Source organism: Coregonus lavaretus, assembly GCF_964263955.1.
Source record: "Coregonus lavaretus genome assembly, chromosome: 4".
Classification (NCBI taxonomy): Eukaryota; Metazoa; Chordata; class Actinopteri; order Salmoniformes; family Salmonidae; genus Coregonus; species Coregonus lavaretus.
Window position 1 is genome coordinate 12282868 of NC_139991.1, and position 20230 is coordinate 12303097.

At 44.5% G+C, this 20230-nt stretch overlaps 1 protein-coding gene across 1 annotated transcript in view; it reads left to right on the top strand.

Annotated features, from left to right (window-relative positions):
- Positions 1–20230, top strand: part of LOC311128414 (synaptotagmin-7-like) — a gene marked incomplete at both ends in the record, with an annotated part of 98185 nt that overhangs the window by 38950 nt on the left and 39005 nt on the right. Inside the window, one exon of the mRNA XM_084160539.1 lies at positions 9149–9252. Coding sequence (XP_084016665.1) covers positions 9149–9252 — 104 coding nt within the window. The remainder of the gene's footprint in view (positions 1–9148; positions 9253–20230) is intronic.

Sequence of the window (20230 nt, forward strand, 5' to 3'; positions counted from 1 at the left end):
GAGCAGTCTCAGTTGAATGACCAGTCCTGAAACCTGACTGGTTTGGATCAAGAAGGTCATTCTGAGAGAGATAGCAAGAGAGTTGGCTAAAGACGGCACGCTCAATAGTTTTGGAAAGAAAAGAAAGAAGGGATACTGGTCTGTAGTTGTTGACATCAGTGGGATCGAGTGTTGGTTTTTTGAGAAGGGGAGCAACTCTCGCTCTCTTGAAGACGGAAGGGACATGGCCAGCGGTCAAGGATGAGTTGATCAGCGAGGTGAGGTAGGGGAGAAGGTCACCGGAGATGGTCTGGAGAAGAGAGGAGGGGATGGGGTCAAGCGGGCAGGTTGTTGGGCGGCCTGCAGTCACAAGTCGCAGGATTTTATCTGGAGAGAGAGGGGAGAAAGAAGTCAAAGCATAGGGTAGGGCAGTGTGAGTAGGACCAGCAGTGTCATTAGACTTAACAAACGAGGATCGGATGTCGTCAACCTTCTTTTCAAAGTGGCAAAGAGCTTCCTAGGGTTAGAGGCAGATGCTTGGAATTTAGAGTGGTAGAAAGTGGCCTTAGCAGCAGAAACAGATGAAGAAAATGTAGAGAGGAGGGAGTGAAAAGATGCCAGGTCGGCAGGGAGTTTAGTTTTCTTCCATTTCCGCTCCGCTGCCCGGAGCTCTGTTCTGTGAGCTCGCAATGAGTCATCAAGCCACGGAGCTGGAGGGGAGGACCGAGCCGGCCGGGAGGATAGGGGACACAGAGAGTCAAAGGAGTCAAAGGATTCAGGAGGGAGGAAAATGTGGCAAAGAGCTTCCTAGGGTTAGAGGCAGATGCTTGGAATTTAGAGTGGTAGAAAGTGGCCTTAGCAGCAGAAACAGATGAAGAAAATGTAGAGAGGAGGGAGTGAAAAGATGCCAGGTCGGCAGGGAGTTTAGTTTTCTTCCATTTCCGCTCCGCTGCCCGGAGCTCTGTTCTGTGAGCTCGCAATGAGTCATCAAGCCACGGAGCTGGAGGGGAGGACCGAGCCGGCCGGGAGGATAGGGGACACAGAGAGTCAAAGGATGCAGAAAGGGAGGAGAGGAGGGTTGAGGAGGCAGAATCAGGAGATTGGAGGGAGAAGGATTGAGCAGAGGGAAGAGATGATAGGATGGAAGAGGAGAGAGTAGTGGGAGAGAGAGAGCGAAGGTTGCGGCGGCGCATTACCATCTGTGTAGGGGCAGAGTGAGTAGTGTTGGAGGAGAGCGAGAGAGAAAAGGAAACAAAGTAGTGGTCGGAGACATGGAGGGGAGTTGCAGTGAGATTAGTAGAAGAGCAGCATCTAGTAAAGATGAGGTCAAGCGTATTGCCTGCCTTGTGAGTAGGGGGGGACGGTGAGAGGGTGAGGTCAAAAGAGGAGAGGAGTGGAAAGAAGGAGGCAGAGAGAAATGAGTCAAATGTTGCGTAGTTATGACTACGCAACTGCATGCACTCAGCCATAGATGGCCTTGTCACTCAAAACAAACCTTTGGATCCTCCTTATTAAAGGCTATGAGAAATGGCCTTTGATGGGTCCTGCCTGTGAACTGCTCTGAGGTTTTGCCCAGATAAACACACCTGCCAATCAAATAAATTAGGTTTAAGAGCGTGTTGTGTGGACTGCCAGGGCTCCGGATGATAGGCAACGTTGCCTCGTCGTTGAGGGAACGTTTTTCACCTGTTCGGGGGCTATTAAGTAAATAGATTAACGCATTGGCATGGGGTGACTCTGTCGAAACCACACAGTATAGTTACAGTGATGCTGGCTCATATGCTGGCTCACCCTGTAACCCACCTAGCATGAGCTCTAGTGGCAATATATTGTTACAGGAATGGCTCTCAGGTGCTGGTCCTGTATAATGAGAACTGCCAAGGTGTCTGCTCTTTTTTTCTCCGCTGATGTCTGGTCCTAGTGGCGTGCGGCAGGGTCAAGGGTTCAGTTCCCCAGGTGGGGTTCCACTCTGCTCTGCCATCCCGATCCACCGCCCCCGTCCCCTGGGCCAGACAGACATGCTCCTCTGGTGGTCCCCTGTGACTAATAGCCCGGATTCTGTGTCAGCTTGGGCACAAACACCAGGGGCTGAGTGAGCAGAACACAAGCAGATTAGCACAGCAGGTGAAGGAGAGGAGAGAGAGAGGGAAGACAGCAGGGAGGTAGAGAGGACAGATGGGAGGGGGCTCTCCTGACAGCGCACAGTAATCTCACTTAAAGCAGCTGTAAATAACTCTGGGTCCTCTCCGCAGTGCACTGAAACAGGTCATCTAGTGAATCATACTGAGTTATTTGTAAATATTTATTTTATCCGTTCAATCGATGCCCTCACAATTGACATGAGGATAAAATACTAGGCCTGGGAATTGCCATGGACCTCATGATACAATATGTACTGCGATTATCACGATTCTACAGTCGTGGTCAAAAGTTTTGAGAATGACACAAATACTAATTTTCACAAAGTCTACTGCCTCAGTTTTGATGATGGCAATTTGCATATACTCCAGAATGTCATGAAGAGTGATCAGATGAATTGCAATTAATTGCAAAGTCCCTCTTTGCCATGAAAATGAACTTAATCCCAAAAAAACATTTCCACTGCATTTCAGCCCTGCTACAAAAGGACCAGCTGCCATCATGTCAGTGATTCTCTCGTTAACACAGGTGAGGGTGTTGACGAGGACAAGGCTGGAGATCACTCGGTCATGCTGATTGAGTTACAATAACAGACTGGAAGCTTTAAAAGAAGGGTGGTGCTTGAAATAATTGTTCTTCCTCTGTTAACCATGGTTACCTGCAAGGAAACACGTGCCGTCATCATTGCTTTGCACAAAAAGGGCTTCACAGGCAAGGATATTGCTGCTAGTAAGATTGCACCTAAATCAACTATTTATCGGATCATCAATAACTTAAAGGAGAGAGGTTCAATTGTTTTGAAGAAGGCATCAGGACGCCCAAGAAAGTACAGCAAGTGCCAGGACCGTCTCCTAAAGTTGATTCAGCTGCGGGATCAGGGCACCACCAGTGCAGAGCTTGATCAGGAATGGCAGCAGGCAGGTGTGAGTGCATCTGCACGGACAGTGAGACAAAGACTTTTGGAGGATGGCCTGGTGTCAAGAAGGGCAGCAAAGAAGCCACTTCTCTCCAGGAAAAACATCAGGGACATACTGATATTCTGCAAAAGGTACAGGGATTGGACTGCTGAGGACTGGGGTAAAGTCATTTTCTCTGATGAATCCCCTTTCCGATTGTTTGGGGCATCCGGAAAACACCTTGTCCGGAGAAGACAAGGTGAGCGCTACCATCAGTCCTGTGTCATGCTAACAGTAAAGCATCCTGAGACCATTCATGTGTGGGGTTGCTTCTCAGCCAAGGGAGTGGCCTCACTCACAATTTTGCCTAAGAACACAGCCATGAATAAAGATTGGTACCAACACATCCTCCGAGAGCAACTTCTCCCAACCATTCAAGAACAGTTTGGTGACGACCAATGCCTTTTCCAGCATGATGGAGCACCTTGCCATAAGGCAAAAGTGATAACTAAGTGGCTCGGGGAACAAAACATCGACATTTTGGGTCCATGTTCAGGAAACTCCCCAGACCTTAATCCCATTGAAAACTTGTGGTCGATCCTCAAGAGGTGGGTGGACAAACAAAAACCCACAAATTCTGACAAACTCCAAGCATTGATTATGCAAGAATTGGCTGCCATCAGTCAGGATGTGGCCCAGAAGTTAATTGACAGCATGCCAGGGCGGATTGCAGAGGTCTTGTAAAAGAAGGGTCAACACTGCAAATATTGACTCTTTGCATAAACTTAATGTAATTGTCAATAAAAGCCTTTGACACTTATGGAATGCTTGTAATTATATTTCAGTATACCATAGTAACATCTGACAAAAATATCTCATAACACTGAAGCAGTGAACTTTGTGAAGACCAATGCCAATTCTCAAAACCTTTGACCACGACTGTACAGTATATGTATTGCTATTCGATACTGTGATTTTTATTGCGATTTGATGTTCCAAACATGTTGCTCGCTATATATCTGCTGCAGAGAGACAAGAGAGCATGAGAAAACGAGTTTTGATTTTGATCAGTCAGGGAAATAAAAGTGCTAAAAAAATGTTGGCTCACTATTTAAAACAAAGATGGAGAACTAATTATAAGATGAAAAATAGCAGTGTTTTGGTGCAGGTACAGCCGACTAGCGCTAGCTAACCCTACCTAACTCTACCTACAGTAGCCCCCCCCAAAAAAATAAAAAATAAAAAATAACGATACTTGGAGTCAAATATCGATATAACATCGTCCAAAAATAATATCGCAATATGTAACTGTATCAATTTTTCCCCCCCATCTCTAGTAGTTACAGCAGTGACCTCATTATGATGGATCCTTTTCCTTCATCTGTCTGGTGAGGTGGAGATAGAGGTGCCCGGGGAAGACAGACAGCAGCAACCTTTAGTTCAGAGTGAGAAGGATGAGAGCAGCCAGGTGTAGATGCAGGTATACCTGGGACTTTCAGATAGAGACTGTTATTGACTGGTTGGCCATTTTGCTTGTGTTTTGATTGATGAGCTTGAGCCAATGGAAGAATTTACTGTATGTTTGTTTGACAGTATGGGACATACTATATTCATAAAACTGGTAATCTGGATCTGTTGGCAGTCTGACTGAGGAAAACAATGGTTTTGAGCTGTGCAGAGAGAAACCAGTGTGTAGTAGACCATCTAACAGTGCTCTCAGTATTCCTCAGCTCTCTATTGTGATTATTTGAGTCTTATTCATTGCTTAATGACATTTTGAATATGCATGCATTTGGTACGCTACCCGTCACAAAACAGATGCGAATTGCAGTGTAATTTGGTCATCTTTTTATCTATCCGTACAATCCTTAGATACTAGTAGACCAGTGGAGAGGATGGCAGCATATGGGGTTAATACAGGGTTAAAACCCAGAGAGAGTGGGAGGAATTGTTATGGAGGCTATTCTTTCCGAATAGTAGTTTTAATCGTTTCAATATAAAAAAAATATGTTTGTAGTTTTATGTAAACGCAAAAGCTCATGTAGTATGTGTGCAATAAAAATGTACTTTTTAGCAGGGCAGCGATGAAATCAGACAGTAGGAGCTAGTGCTGTGTGTGCGTGTGTGTGTGCGTGTGCCTATGTGTATGCATGTATTTCTGTGTGTGTCTTAGTGATAGTTGCAGTGCTGTGAATGTCTGGCAGTGGAATTAGCCACAGGAGGCTCTCTGTGTGACACCCAGCACAGCACTGCATGGGGAGAATCAGTGAGAAAGGCCATCCATGTGGCCGTATTGTTTTTGCCAGAGATGTCTTTGTGTTGTTCTCTGTAATAAATTGCCTTACTGGGGCAGAACTCATTAGTCTTTAGTGATTCATAGTCTCCATGTTAATTATTTGTACTGTACAAATATTAGGGGAGCTGTCCCAATCCTTTTGAAAGCATCCCTACCTGCCGCACCCATCCCTGCCCAACAACCATACACACCACAGCTGTAATACAGCAGTCTGATTCAACCCCTTGTTTACACTACCACCACATTCTGTTAGGCTCGCTGCTATTTTCCACCCTCCTTCCTCAGCCCCATGCAGCCCAGCTGGATCCATCTATCTCTATCCCAGGCTCTTTTACAGCAGCACGGCTGGGCTGGAAGACATATGAAAGCTGCTGCTTTAATCATTACAGGAACTCACCGAGCTAATGACCAGGATGCAATTCTCTGCCCTATCAGAAGCATCTAATGGATGTGCCTCTGGGAGATCAAGATGGGTTTCAATATTAGGATGGGCCAGCCCACAGTTGTAATTGCCCTGTGCAGCAACCTTACAGAGTGAGGAAGCTAGCTGCCACAGCTTATTTCTCCTCCTGGTTATTATGTATGCTGTACTTAACAGCTCCCCTGTGCCATGCCAGGTCATTAACTACTTATTGTGAAAATCATTTTAGTGTGTTATCTTTAGGGTTATTGGTTATTATTGGTTATGCGAGAGAATGCTGTGTCTGTATTTCTTCCAGGTGTAAGCCTATAGGCTATTCCCCATTTATCTTCAGGGGTTGTCGTAATGGGGGTGCGTGGCTCCGCTACAACTGTGAAAAACGGTCGCAGTCCACACTGTCCGGATTCTGTCGCAGTCCACACTGTCCGGATTCTGTCGCTGTCCACACTGTCCGGATTCTATCCTGTCCACACTGTCCGGATTCTATCCTGTCCACACTGTCCGGATTCTGTCGCTGTCCACACTCTCCGGATTCTGTCGCCGTCCACACTGTCCAGATTCTGTCGCTGTCCACACTGTCCGGATTCTATCCTGTCCACACTGTCCGGATTCTGTTGCTGTCCACACTCTCCGGATTCTATCCTGTCCACACTGTCCGGATTCTGTCGCAGTCCACACTGTCCGGATTCTATCCTGTCCACGCTGTCCGGATTCTGTCGCTGTCCACACTCTCCGGATTCTGTCGCTGTCCACACTGTCCAGATTCTGTCGCTGTCCACACTGTCCGGATTCTGTCGCTGTCCACACTGTCCGGATTCTGTCGCTGTCCATACTCTCCGGATTCTGTCGCTGTCCACACTCTCCGGATTCTGTCGCTGTCCACACTGTCCAGATTCTGTCGCTGTCCACACTGTCCGGATTCTGTCGCTGTCCACACTGTCTAGATTCTGTCGCTGTCCACACTGTCCGGATTCTGTCGCTGTCCACACTGTCCGGATTCTGTCACTGTCCACACTGTCCGGATTCTGTCGCTGTCCACACTGTCTAGATTCTGTCGCTGTCCACACTGTCCGGATTCTGTCGCTGTCCACACTCTCCAGATTCTGTCGCTGTCCACACTGTCCGGATTCTGTCGCTGTCCACACTGTCCGGATTCTGTCGCTGTCCACACTGTCCAGATTCTGTCGCTGTCCACACTGTCCGGATTCTATCGCAGTCCACACTGTCCGGATTCTGTCGCTGTCCACACTGTCCAGATTCTGTCGCTGTCCACACTGTCCGGATTCTATCGCAGTCCACACTGTCCGGATTCTGTCCTGTCCACACTGTCCGGATTCTGTCACTGTCCACACTCTCCGGATTCTGTCGCTGTCCACACTATCCGGATTCTGTCGCTGTCCACACTCTCCGGATTCTGTTGCTGTCCACACTGTCCGGACTCTGTCGCAGTGCACACTATCCGGATTCTGTCGCTGTCCACACTATCCGGGTGAATTCCGATTCTGTCGCTGTCCACACTCCCCGGATTCTGTCGCTGTCCACACTCTCCGGATTCTGTCGCTGTCCACACTCTCCGGATTCTGTCGCTGTCCACACTGTCTAGATTCTGTCGCTGTCCACACTCTCCGAATTCTGTCGCTGTCCACACTCTCCGGATTATGTTGCTGTCCACACTGTCCGGACTCTGTCGCAGTGCACACTATCCGGATTCTGTCGCTGTCCACACTATCCGGGTGAATTCCGATTCTGTCGCTGTCCACACTCCCCGGATTCTGTCGCTGTCCACACTCTCCGGATTCTGTCGCTGTCCACACTCTCCAGATTCTGTCGCTGTCCACACTGTCTAGATTCTGTCGCTGTCCACACTCTCCGGATTCTGTCGCTGTCCACACTGTCCGGACAATTAAAAATGCCATCTATTTTTACACACATCTATAGGTGAACCACGTATAGCTGTAAAACATTACAGCAGCATACTGTATATGGTAGGCCTAAGGGTCATCCATTTCATCCCTTAAATCAATTCTGAAAAGATGAAAGAGCTCCATGAAACACCTGCCATTATGGCTACTTATCAGCAACATTATGACATGTTGAATTGCTGTCTGAGTGAGATGACCAGTAATGGATAGTTACAGTATCATTATCATTGCTCAGGTAGTGCTGAAAACATAATATCAGCTGATTGCTTCCTTTGATAGATGTGTTCTACAAAGGCTACTCACTGTATTTCTTTTTCTCACAAAAGGTAGTATGAAAAGAAATTGAACAACATACTGAGCAAAATGAGAGCAAGAATGAATGGAGAAAGGTAGGAGGCATCAAACGTGGAAATAAAGGAAGAATGACAGGAAATGAAAGAAAGTGTAAGGGAAGAGGGTTATGTGGATGTTTTTACCAAGCTATTCTCTGCCCTGACCAACTTACAAGGCCTGGAGTTGTATAGAGAGGGATGGAGAGAGGGATGGAGAGAGGGATGGAGCGAGGAAGGGATAAGAAAGCAGAGGAATTGTGTAGGCAGAGGGACAGAGAAAGGGAGAATGTAACAGAAAGAATAGGAGGATGAGGTGGAATTGAAGTCCATTGTTTATGCACAATGTTGTTTGCCAACACATTTCTTTGCCTTTTGAATTGTCTTGGCAGAGGAGGTGGGCTAGATGAATAGCATTCAAGAGGCAGTGATATTATTATTTTTATCAGAGATGTGTGAGTGAAAGAGGTTTTATCTCTCAAGTTTGGTCTTGACTTCTTGAAAGATGAACAAAGGATAAGAGGAAGAGCTGCAGTACTGATCATGTACAATGAGACACCAAAGAGGAAGGAAGCTGCCGATTACAATACTTGTAATTGAACCCTCTTAAAGACCATTGTTTTTATTTTCCTTCGTTTCACCGACTCTGTATTCATTCACCAGCTGTAGATACTAACACAGACGGGGAAAGTAGACATGATATTTTATGCCTGTACGCTTGCCCTCTTTTCCTGTCTCTTTCCCTTTTTCTCTTGATAGATTGCTCTGTCTGCAGGTTAGTGATGATGGAGTGGGAGAGAGCATATTAAAAAAGCACATTACAGGCCCACACTTCCCTCTCCTCCCATCATGATATGCCTCATTTGTGTATTTTTCCTGCATTTGTTTATTAGATTTTACCAACATATTGCCAAAGGGATATGTAGAGATATTCTTACAACAACATTTGCTCTTGGCCTTGTCCTTCCTCTCTCTCTCTCTCTCTCTCTCTCTCTCTCTCTCTCTCTCTCTCTCTCTCTCTCTCTCTCTCTCTCTCTCTCTCTCTCTCTCTCTCTCTCTCTCTCCGTCTCCCTCTCCCTCTCCCTCTCCCTCTCTGTCTCCCCCTCTCTCTCCCCCCTCTCTCTCTCCTCCATCTCTCTCTCTCTCCCCCCTCTGTCTCTCTGCAGGGTCTCTATCTATCAGTGTGTTCCTGGTATCTCTGGGGCTGACGGTGTGTGCCGTGTGGCTCGTAGCTCTGTGTGGAGTCTGCACCTGGTGTCAACGCAAACTGGTGAGTGGACCACTAACATTTACCTATGACATTATATCCTATTGCTTGGTTTTAGATCACATTGTCCTTCCCAGAACAACACAGTACAGCAGGCTTCCATCCACTCTTCCATGACTCTTATTTATTTGTACAACTTTTATTCTACTAGGTTGGTCAGTTCTCATCAGCAATGATGACCTGGCCGAGAGGTCATTATACACATGTTCAGGTCATTATACACACCCCAACATTGACCCACAATATTCCCCCGAGCTAGTAGGGATTTATCCTGAGTTAGCTGCCTGGTAAGGTTAGCTGCCTGGTAAGGTTAGCTGCCTGGTAGGGTTGATGATTGAACCCCAGAACTGTATACGCACACTTTTACCCACATTTGCACAGACATGCCCCACATCCTCATAATAGAACTGCAGGATAGTGTGAGAGAGAGGTGTTAGGCTGTAGGTGTTACATATTGCACGAGAGGAAGACTGTGAGAGACAGAGACATGTGAGAGACCGAGACATGCAAAGACATGCTTTGAGATTCTGTCTGTAATGAAACGCGCTATAAAAGTTTAATCAATTCTCTCCATCCTTCGCTCTCCATATCTCTCTCTCTCTATCTCACTTTCTCTCCATCTCTCTCTCTCTCTCTCTCTCTCTCTCTCTCTCTCTCTGTCTCTCTCTCGCCATGACAATGCACTGTGTCCATGCCCCTCTCGTACCCTATGCCATTAAAATGGTACAGTTGGACACCCAGGTAATTATCTGTGATTAATAATTAGCTATTTGCTGCCTGTTCCCGCCATTTGGCTATTAGAGGAAAGCAGAAAAATGGTTAATGGATCAGACATTCAGAATGAAAAGATACTCTCTTTGATTAAACTGTTTTTAATGTGCAATCCTTTCACCATTCTGTATAATTGAGTATATCATATTTTATTAAGTAAAGGATGATTTCCCCCTCCTCGCATTCTTTAACTCTCACCTTCCTCACTCACCCTTACATCATGTCTCAGTGTATGGCAACAAATATGTGTGCATATACTGTGAGCTACATTCAGTACATTAACCTAAGCAAAACAGTAATACACACATTCAAGGACACTAAAATGCAGGCACTGAGGATAGAACATGAGCACATTGAATTTTGTATCTAACAGTTTGTCAATGGCAGAATCACACTTTTGAGTTCATATTTCAGTCTCTTGCCACCTTTAGTTTATATGCTGGACCGCACAACTCCAAATTATTATCTTCTGCCATAACAAACTCCTTGGATGAAAGTTTCAGTGCTTTCCGGTTGTGTTAGATTTTCTTGAGTTTCCTTCTGATTCCATAACCTTGTGTGAGGCTCTTGGTAGTGTGCATGGGGAATGGTATGGGGAGATGTTGTGTGGCCATGATGGTGAACATGAACAGAATTCTCCATTAGGTTATGTAAACATGGCTTTGTGCCCTGAGCAATGCGTGTGCCTGCTTGTCGTCGTCTCCCGGTCCCATGCTAATGATTCATATGCTAATGAAAACATCACTCTGAGCTATTGGCTGCTGCCTGAGCAACTGTGATTCTGCCCATACGTTTGATCTGCTCTGGAAATACTTTCCCTTGCTTCTGCTCCCTCCCTCTCTCCATCGTTCTCGTTCTCCTTCTCTGTCTGTCCCTCTCTCTCTCTTGGCCTTTCTCCCTCTCCTTCTCTGTCTGTCCCTCTCTCTCTCTCTTGGCCTTTCTCTCTGTCTCTTTCTATTTCTCTCTCTGCCTTTCTCCCTCTCTTGGCCTTTTCACACGGTCTCTCTCTCTCTTTCTCTCCCTCTTTCTCTCTCTCTCTCTCTCTCTCTCGCTCTCTCTCTGTCTAGGAGCATTTGTGGAGTGAGCATAGCACATAGGTGGATAAAACATGCAGAGGACTGAATTCAGCTGAGTGATAAAACGGTTATAAAGTGAGATGGAGATTGAATAAGCATGCATGTAAATAAGCTGTAATATTAGTAATTGGTATTATGCACATTTGTGTTGCTGCACATTTATGTTACATTACCAGTCTGTCATACCCTGTGTACAGTGAGGACTTTCAGTCTGGTCTTCAAAGATGAATCATACCCTGTCAAATACACAGACACACACACGGTAAAGCGACTCAACCTTCACCGTCCATTTCTCTTGTCCTCGATCTTTCTATTGCTCTATTTACCCTCACACTCTTTATGTCTGTCTTTGCATATACTATATGTCTCCCTCTTACCAGTGTTTCGTAAGCAAATTCAGAGTCCACAGACACTGAGAGACCCAATAGTCCGGCGTCCCATTGTGACATAGCTACGCGGCTCTGAGTCCACAGTCCACGGGGGAAGCACAGCCCGACTGCACACCTCCCCAAATTCCCAACCAACGCGGCTCCTTTATTAATTTGAATGTGGTGACAGATGGAGAAATTGCTTGTATGAAAACCAACGGTCCAATATTCTAGAACGGACGCGTACCCGTTTGGACTCTGATAAGCGCTTTATGCGTTTGTCACCTTTGCCACTTTATCGCTATGTCCTTGTCAGTATGTCTCTCTCCTCCTTGTTTCTCTATTTATACCTCCACTGTTTCCCCTTCCTCGTCCTTGCTTGTCTCTGTGTTATCTTCCGCATCATCTTCCTTCTCTCTCTCTCTATGCTGTCCTTTTTCTCTCACTGTCTGTCCCTGTTTATACATAGCAGGGTCATTCCACGAAAACAGTGCCTTTTGCGTATCTTTGATAGTATTTTAAGTAGAAATTGTGCACCAATATTGAATATTACAAGCTGGTTATATTAAATGATGTAGAATTCAATAAATAAATATATATTTTTTTATATGAATAAATGCTTGCTAAAGTGCCAAAATTCAGCATTTTGACATGTCCCTCCGTCAACCCTGTGTCACATTTAGGAAGATTTTAACCCACTTAATCCTAACATTTCTCAAAGTTTCACGATCATTGTAAAGCCCTAGTTATTTTGTTGCTTTGACAGTCATTTTTGAAGATTATTATTTATTTCATGTGATTAGTAATTCTGTCCCTCATTTTAAGGTCAACCCTGTTACGTGAACTGAACTCTCGTTTTAATATGGTGAAACTATTCCTCTTTTAAATATTGTTTTCAAAAGAAACATCTAAAAGTCAAATCATAGAGTAAAAGCAGGTGAGCTGGTTCTACTCTTTTTGGTAATTTTCTGGTGTTTTGTGGTGGAAAACTGAGCGGGTCGAGCATAACACGTCAACCCTGTTACCCATAGATAGACAGACTAGAAATGATTTTAACAATTTCATTATTTTGTCAAGCTTGCATTCAATTGCCACTCCCTGTTCCTCACAACGAACTTCCATGCCACCTGTCACAAGGGGACTTATGGCTGATTTAAGAAGAAATCGTCAACCCTGTTACTTTATTTGGCACTTAATAGGCACTTACTATAGTAATTATTTTATTGAACCTCTTGAGATGGGAAAACTTGTTTTTCATGAAGTTGAACATGTTCTCTTTATGACATAATGTTAAAATTAGGTGAAATCAAATGTTGTTGTTTTTTTACGAAGTTACACTTCTCAAATGGCACCGAATTGGTGGAACGACCCATCACATTTCCCTAAACTCATAGGACATGAATGACTTTATAAAAATCAACCTTGCATGCAAAAATGTGCATAAAACGGGCAACTTACAGTAGTGACATCACCTCTGTGTGAAGATAAAACCCCTAATCAGTTACCTGACCTGGGAGCTGTGTCACTTTGTGACACTGTTGATGGCAAAAAAAATAAGAGTAAATACATTGGACAGCTACAGAATTTTGTTTATGAGAAAGTACACAGAGGTAGACACAATGAGATAAATACAGTGATATTTAGCCCACGGTAGTTGATAGATGCAGCCCTGTGTAGAGGTGCTGTATATCAGCCCAGCATATGGGTGAGGGAAGATGAAGACGTCAGAAACAGGTATCATGGGTCGATTATGGCAGGAAGGAGGAGGGACGGAGGAGGGGATGGAGGGAGGCAGGGAGGGAGCAGGGAAGGGAAGGAGGATAGAAGGAGAGGGAGGAGGGAGGGAGGGAGGGAGGGAGGGAGAAGGCAGGGGGAGGAGGATAGAAGGAGAGGGAGGAAGCAGGAGGGAGGGAGGGAGGAGGAGGGGGAGAAGGAGTTGGATAGAGGAGGGGAGGGGAGGAGAAGGGAGGGATGAGTGGTGTTGGCGGCCGTTGTGTGTGTTGGGCTGTGACAGACATAATGAGGGCTGAGGACAGACCCTTCACAGGGCTGCAGCATTACACTGCTCCTAGTGGGGAGACATTCATGATGTCTCGCCAATGCACTCCACCTCTTCTCCTCAACCCTCTTCTCCATTCTCTCCCCCTCCCCTCTTCCCCTTCCAATTCACCATCCTCTCCTCTCCACATCCTCTCCTCCATTCTCTGCCCCTTCCCTCTCCCCCATCCTCTGATGTTCTGTCTCTCCTCTCTCCATCTCACTTGATTCTGTTTCAACCCCCCTGGTCCTGTCACTCTCTCTCTCTCTCACTCTCTCTCTCTCTCTCTCTCTCTCTCTCTCTCTCACTCTCTCTCTCGCTGTCTCTCTCTCCCTCTCTCTCTCTTTCTCTCTCTCTCTCTCTCTCACTCTCTCTCTCTCTCTCTCTCTCTCTCTCTCACTCTCTCTCTCTCTCTCTCTCACTCTCTCTCTCGCTGTCTCTCTCTCTCTCTCTCTCTCTCTCTCTTTCTCTCTCTTCTCTCTCTCTCTCTCTCTCTCTCTCTCACTCTCTCTCTCTCTCTCTCTCACTCTCTCTCTCTCTCACCTCTCTCTCTCGCTGTCTCTCTCTCTCTCTCTCTCTCTCTCTCTCTCTCTCTCTCTCTCTCTCTCTCGCTCTCTCTCTCTGTGTTGCCTACCCTTCCCACTCAATCATACATCGCCTTTCTCGCCTTCCTTCTTTCCCCTTCTCTTCCTCTCTCTCTCTCTCTCTCTGTTCCTCCCACTCCCTGTCTTCAGTGTTGCATCTTCTCTCTCCCTCCCCTACTCTCTAGCCTCCTGAAGATTTGATGATAGTGTTAAATGATAGATGAGCTGCACTTGATAGCATATTCTTGAATGTTTGAAATCTAGCCTTTTCTGATTCCCTAAAACCACTGTGTGAGTGAATGACTGTGTGTGGGGTGGATGGGTGGGCGGTGGGGTTTGGTCCTTCCCAGAGATCTGCCCTCTATTGATAAGTGTTTATGACAAACAGGCCATGTAATTTGCGACAGAGAAAATAATAATGTTTAATTTACAGTATACCTCGTAGGCACGCCGGACTAATCTAGGTTTCCTGTATGAATGCGACAGTAAGTCTATAGTAAAACCCTTTCCAGCACCAAACTGCCTTACGAAAACCTTTCTTTATAGGGTTATGGTTTCCTCTACTACATGTGATGTATATATTTGGAAAGGAACCGAAGTGAAAGGAAAATCCATCATTATTTGATTTTACAAGGATCACATTGTATATATTAGGTTTGGTGAGTAACACCTATTAAATCAAGTTGGTTTAGAAACTCAGCTTGAGTATTACTTTGATATGAAACTATGACATTTTGAGTCAAACCATATCAAATGTATGATCAGAAACACAAGTCATTATAAGATTCTGTATATTAGGCTCAATACCCATCACTCATAGTGCAGGGTTGATGTGTCCACTCACTGTGCTCTTACACATTTCAAATGGACTAGCTTTAGCTGTTTTCCAGTCTGTTTGAAGGGTGGAATACTCTCTTTATTCATTTAAAAGATGATGAGCATTGAAATGAAAAACAAGAGTCTGTAGCTGTACTTTGTGACAGTGTGTGTTTAGTGTTTACTCAGTGTTTGGCTTCAGTGTACAAATTGTCATACACCGTGCATTCATTTGATACGCCAGGCCAGGCCAATCATATACAGTGGGGGAAAAAAGTATTTAGTCAGCCACCAATTGTGCAAGTTCTCCCACTTAAAAAGATGAGAGAGGCCTGTAATTTTCATCATAGGTACACGTTAACTATTTTTTTTCCAGAAAATCACATTGTAGGATTTTTAATGAATTTATTTGCAAATTATGGTGGAAAATAAGTATTTGGTCACCTACAAACATGCAAGATTTCTGGCTCTCACAGACCTGTAACTTCTTCTTTAAGAGGCTCCTCTGTCCTCCACTCGTTACCTGTATTAATGGCACCTGTTTGAACTTGTTATCAGTATAAAAGACACCTGTCCACAACCTCAAACAGTCACACTCCAAACTCCACTATGGCCAAGACCAAAGAGCTGTCAAAGGACACCAGAAACAAAATTGTAGACCTGCACCAGGCTGGGAAGACTGAATCTGCAATAGGTAAGCAGCTTGGTTTGAGGAAATCAACTGTGGGAGCAATTATTAGGAAATGGAAGACATACAAGACCACTGATAATCTCCCTCGATCTGGGGCTCCACGCAAGATCTCACCCCGTGGGGTCAAAATGATCAAAAGAACGGTGAGCAAAAATCCCAGAACCACACGGGGGGACCTAGTGAATGACCTGCAGAGAGCTGGGACCAAAGTAACAAAGCCTACCATCAGTAACACACTACGCCGCCAAGGATTCAAATCCTGCAGTGCCAGACGTGTCCCCCTGCTTAAGCCAGTACATGTCCAGGCCCGTCTTAAGTTTGCTAGAGTGCATTTGGATGATCCAGAAGAGGATTGGGAGAATGTCATATGGTCAGATGAAACCAAAATAGAACTTTTTGGTAAAAAATCAACTCGTCGTATTTGGAGGACAAAGATGAATGGGGGCCCATGTATCGTGAGATTTTGAGTGTAAACCTCCTTCCATCAGCAAGGGCATTGAAGATGAAACGTGGCTGGGTCTTTCAGCATGACAATGATCCCAAACACACCGCCCGGGCAACGAAGGAGTGGCTTCGTAAGAAGCATTTCAAGGTCCTGGAGTGGCCTAGCCAGTCTCCAGATCTCAACCCCATAGAACATCTTTGGAGGGAGTTGAAAGTCCGTGTTGCCCAGCGACAGCCCCAAAACATCACTGCTCTAGAGGAGATCTGCATGGAGGAATGGGCCAAAATACCAGCAACAGTGTGTGAAAACCTTGTGAAGACTTACAGAAAACGTTTGACCTGTGTCATTGCCAACAAAGGGTATATAACAAAGTATTGAGAAACATTTGTTATTGACCAAATACTTATTTTCCACCATAATTTGCAAATAAATGCATTAAAAATCCTACAATGTGATTTTCAGGAATTTTTTTTCTAATTTTGTCTGTCATAGTTGACGTGTACCTATGATGAAAATTACAGGCCTCTCTCATCTTTTTAAGTGGGAGAACTTGCACAATTGGTGGCTGACTAAATACTTTTTTTCCCCACTAGCTGCAGTCCTGAGTTCCAAGGTTTATCATATAGTTGAAGTCATCAGGTTTATCTCAAAATGTTTCATTATAATTCCACTGACTGTTATGAATTGTGGAAACAGCATCTATTTCAACACCTATGTTTTATGTATGTTTGGGCGTGTACTGTTTCTGAGTGTGTAGTGTTATATGTGCGTTGGGTGTGTTGGATGTGTGTGGACGTGTCTAATCCCCACTGTGTCTGATGCTTGATGCTCCCATCTGTTCATTCTATATGGTTAACAGATGTATGGATTATTGCTGTGGAGAGGGTTTGGAGTCACATTTAGATCCTGAGAGCTGGCTGTATGTAGCAACGGTCATCAAAATTGTTAAAAGATTTTTAAAACAATTCTATAAAATGCAACAGTTGGACAATAGATGAAGATACTCCAAACTTTTTGAATGTTTAAAATCCATCAGATATTAACTGAATTATAGCACATAAAACATTTGACTGGCACAGACAAATAATGAATGTTTTTTCTTAGAATGCACTCATATATACATTTTCTAAAGGTATCATCTATTTTTTATATATATTGTGTTAAAATGAAGAAAATGATATGTGCGTCATTTGCACAAATAACACAACAGGGTGGAACAGAGCTGCAACCACCAAACACGTGCCCTGTCTAGGCCTACCTGAACTCACCTGTGCTGTCTAGACTGCCTCATTAATACCTGTTGTCACGTTCTGTTGCATAATTCAACAAGTGCCCTTGAGCAAGGCACTTAACCCTAATTGCTCCTGTAAGTCGCTCTGGATAAGAGCGTCTGCTAAATGACTAAAATGTAAATGTAAATGTAAAGTATGTCAATAGCAGGATACCCTCGGATTAAAAAGCAACACGTGTGGCTCTAGATTACACCTATCTATACATACTTTACAGTGTTTGCAAAATCTGACATAAAAGTTATTCCCCTACCTAAGAATAGTAAAGCCCCCTTAACTGGCTCAAATAGCTGACCAATCAGCCTGTTACCAACCCGTAGTAAACTTTTAGAAACAATGGTGTTTGACCAGATACAATGCTATTTTACAGTAAACAAATTGACAACAGACTTTCAGCACACTTATAGGGAAGGACATTCAACAAGCACAGCACTTACACAAATGACTGATGACTGGCTGAGAGAAATTGATGATAAAAATATTGTGGGGGCTGTTTTGTTAGACTTCAGTGCAGCTTTTGACATTATCGATCATAGTCTGTTGCTGGAAAAACGTATGTGTTATGGCTTTACACCCCCTGCCATATTGTTGATAAAGAGTTACCTGTCTAACAGAACACAGAGGGTGTTCTTTAATGGAAGCCTCTCCAACATAATCCAGGTAGAATCAGGAATTCCCCAGGGCAGCTGTCTAGGCCCCTTACTTTTTTAAATCTTTACAAACGACATGCCACTGGCTTTGAGTAAAGCCAGTGTGTCTATGTATGCGGATGACTCAACACTATACACGTCAGCTACCACAGCGACTGAAATGACAGCAACACTTAACAAAGAGCTGCAGTTAGTTTCAGAATGGGTGGCAAGGAATAAGTTAGTCCTAAATATTTCAAAAACTAAAAGCATTGTATTTGGGACAAATCATTCACTAAACCCTTAACCGCAACTAAAACTTGTAATGAATAATGTGGAAATTGAGCAAGTTGAGGAGACTAAACTGCTTGGAGTAACCCTGGATTGTAAACTGTCATGGTCAAAACATATTGATACAGTAGCTAGGATAGGGAGAAGTCTGTCTATAATAAAGCGCTGGTCTGCATTCTTAACAGCACTATCAACAAGGCAGGTCCTACAGGCCCTAGTTTTGTCGCACCTAGACTACTGTTCAGTCGTGTGGCCAGGTGCCACAAAGAGGGACTTAGGAAAATTGCAATTGGCTCAGAACAGGGCAGCACGGCTGGCCCTTGGATGTATACAGAGAGCTAACATCTCTCCTGGCTCAAAGTAGAGGAGAGATTGACTTCATCACTACTTGTATTTGTGAGAGGTATTGACATGTTGAATGCACCGAGCTGTCTGTTTGAACTACTGGCACACAACTCGGACACAAGACATGCCACCAGTGGTCTGTTCACAGTCCCCAAGTCCAGAACAGACTATGGGAGGCGCACAGTACTACACTACCGGTCAAAAGTTTTAGAACACCTACTCATTCAAGGGTTTTTCTTTATTTTTACTATTTTCTACATTGTAGAGTAATAGTGAAGACATCAAAATGATGAAATAGCATATATGGAATCATGTAGTAACCAAAGAAGTGTTAAACAAATCAAAATATATTTTATATTTGAGATTCTTCAAATAGCCACCCTTTGCCTTGATGACAGCTTTGCACACTCTTGGCATTCTCTCAACCACCTTCATGAGGTAGTCACATGGAATGCATTTCAATTAACAGGTGTGCCTTCTTAAAAGTTAATTTGTGGAATTTCTTTCCTTCTTAATGCGGTTGAGCCAATCAGTTGTGTTGTGACAAGGTAGGGGGGGGGTATACAGAAGATAGCCCTATTTGGTAAAAGGCGAAGTCCATATTATGGCAAGAACAGCTCAAATAAGCAAAGAGAAACAACAGTCCATCATTACTTTAAGACATGAAGGTCAGTCAATACAGAAAATGTCAAGAACTTTGAACGTTTCTTCAAGTGCAGTCGCAAAAACTTTCAAGCGCTATGATGAAACTGGCTCTCATGAGGACCGCCACAGGAATGGGAGACCCAGAGTTACCTCTGCTGCAGAGGATACGTTCATTAGAGTTACCAGCCTCAGAAATTGTAGCCCAAATAAATGCTTCACAGAGTTCAAGTAACAGACACATCTCAACATCAACTGTTTAGAGGAGACTGTGTGAATCAGGCCTTGATGGTCGAATTGCTGCAAAGAAACCACTACTAAAGGACACCAATAAGAAGAAGAGACTTGCTTGGGCCAAGAAACACGAGCAATGGACATTAGACCGGTGGAAATTTGTCCTTTGGTCTGGAGTCTAAATTTGAGATTTTTGGTTCCAACCGCCGTGTCTTTGTGAGACGCGGTGTGGTTGAACGGATGATCTCCGCATGTATATTTCCCACCGTAAAGCATGGAGGAGGAGGTGTTATGGTGTGGGTGTGCTTTGCTGGTGACACTGTCTGTGATTTATTTAGAATTCAAGGCACATTTAACCAGCATGGCTACCACAGCATTCTGCAGCGATACGCCATCCCATCTGGTTTGGGCTTAGTGGGACTATCATTTGTTTTTCAACAGGACAATGACCCAACACACCTCCAGGCTGTGTAAGGGCTATTTTACCAAGAAGGAGAGTGATGGAGTGCTGCATTAGATGACCTGGCCTCCACAATCCCCTGACCTCAACCCAATTGAGATGGTTTGGGATGAGTCGGACGGCAGAGTGAAGGAAAAGCAGCCAACAAGTGCTCAGAATATGTGGGAACTCCTTCAAGACAGTTGGAAAAGCATTCCAGGTGAAGCTGGTTGAGAGAAAGTCAAGAGTGTGCAAAGCTGTCATCAAGGCAAAGGGTAGCTATTTGAAGAATCTCAAATATAAAATATATTTTGATTTGTTTA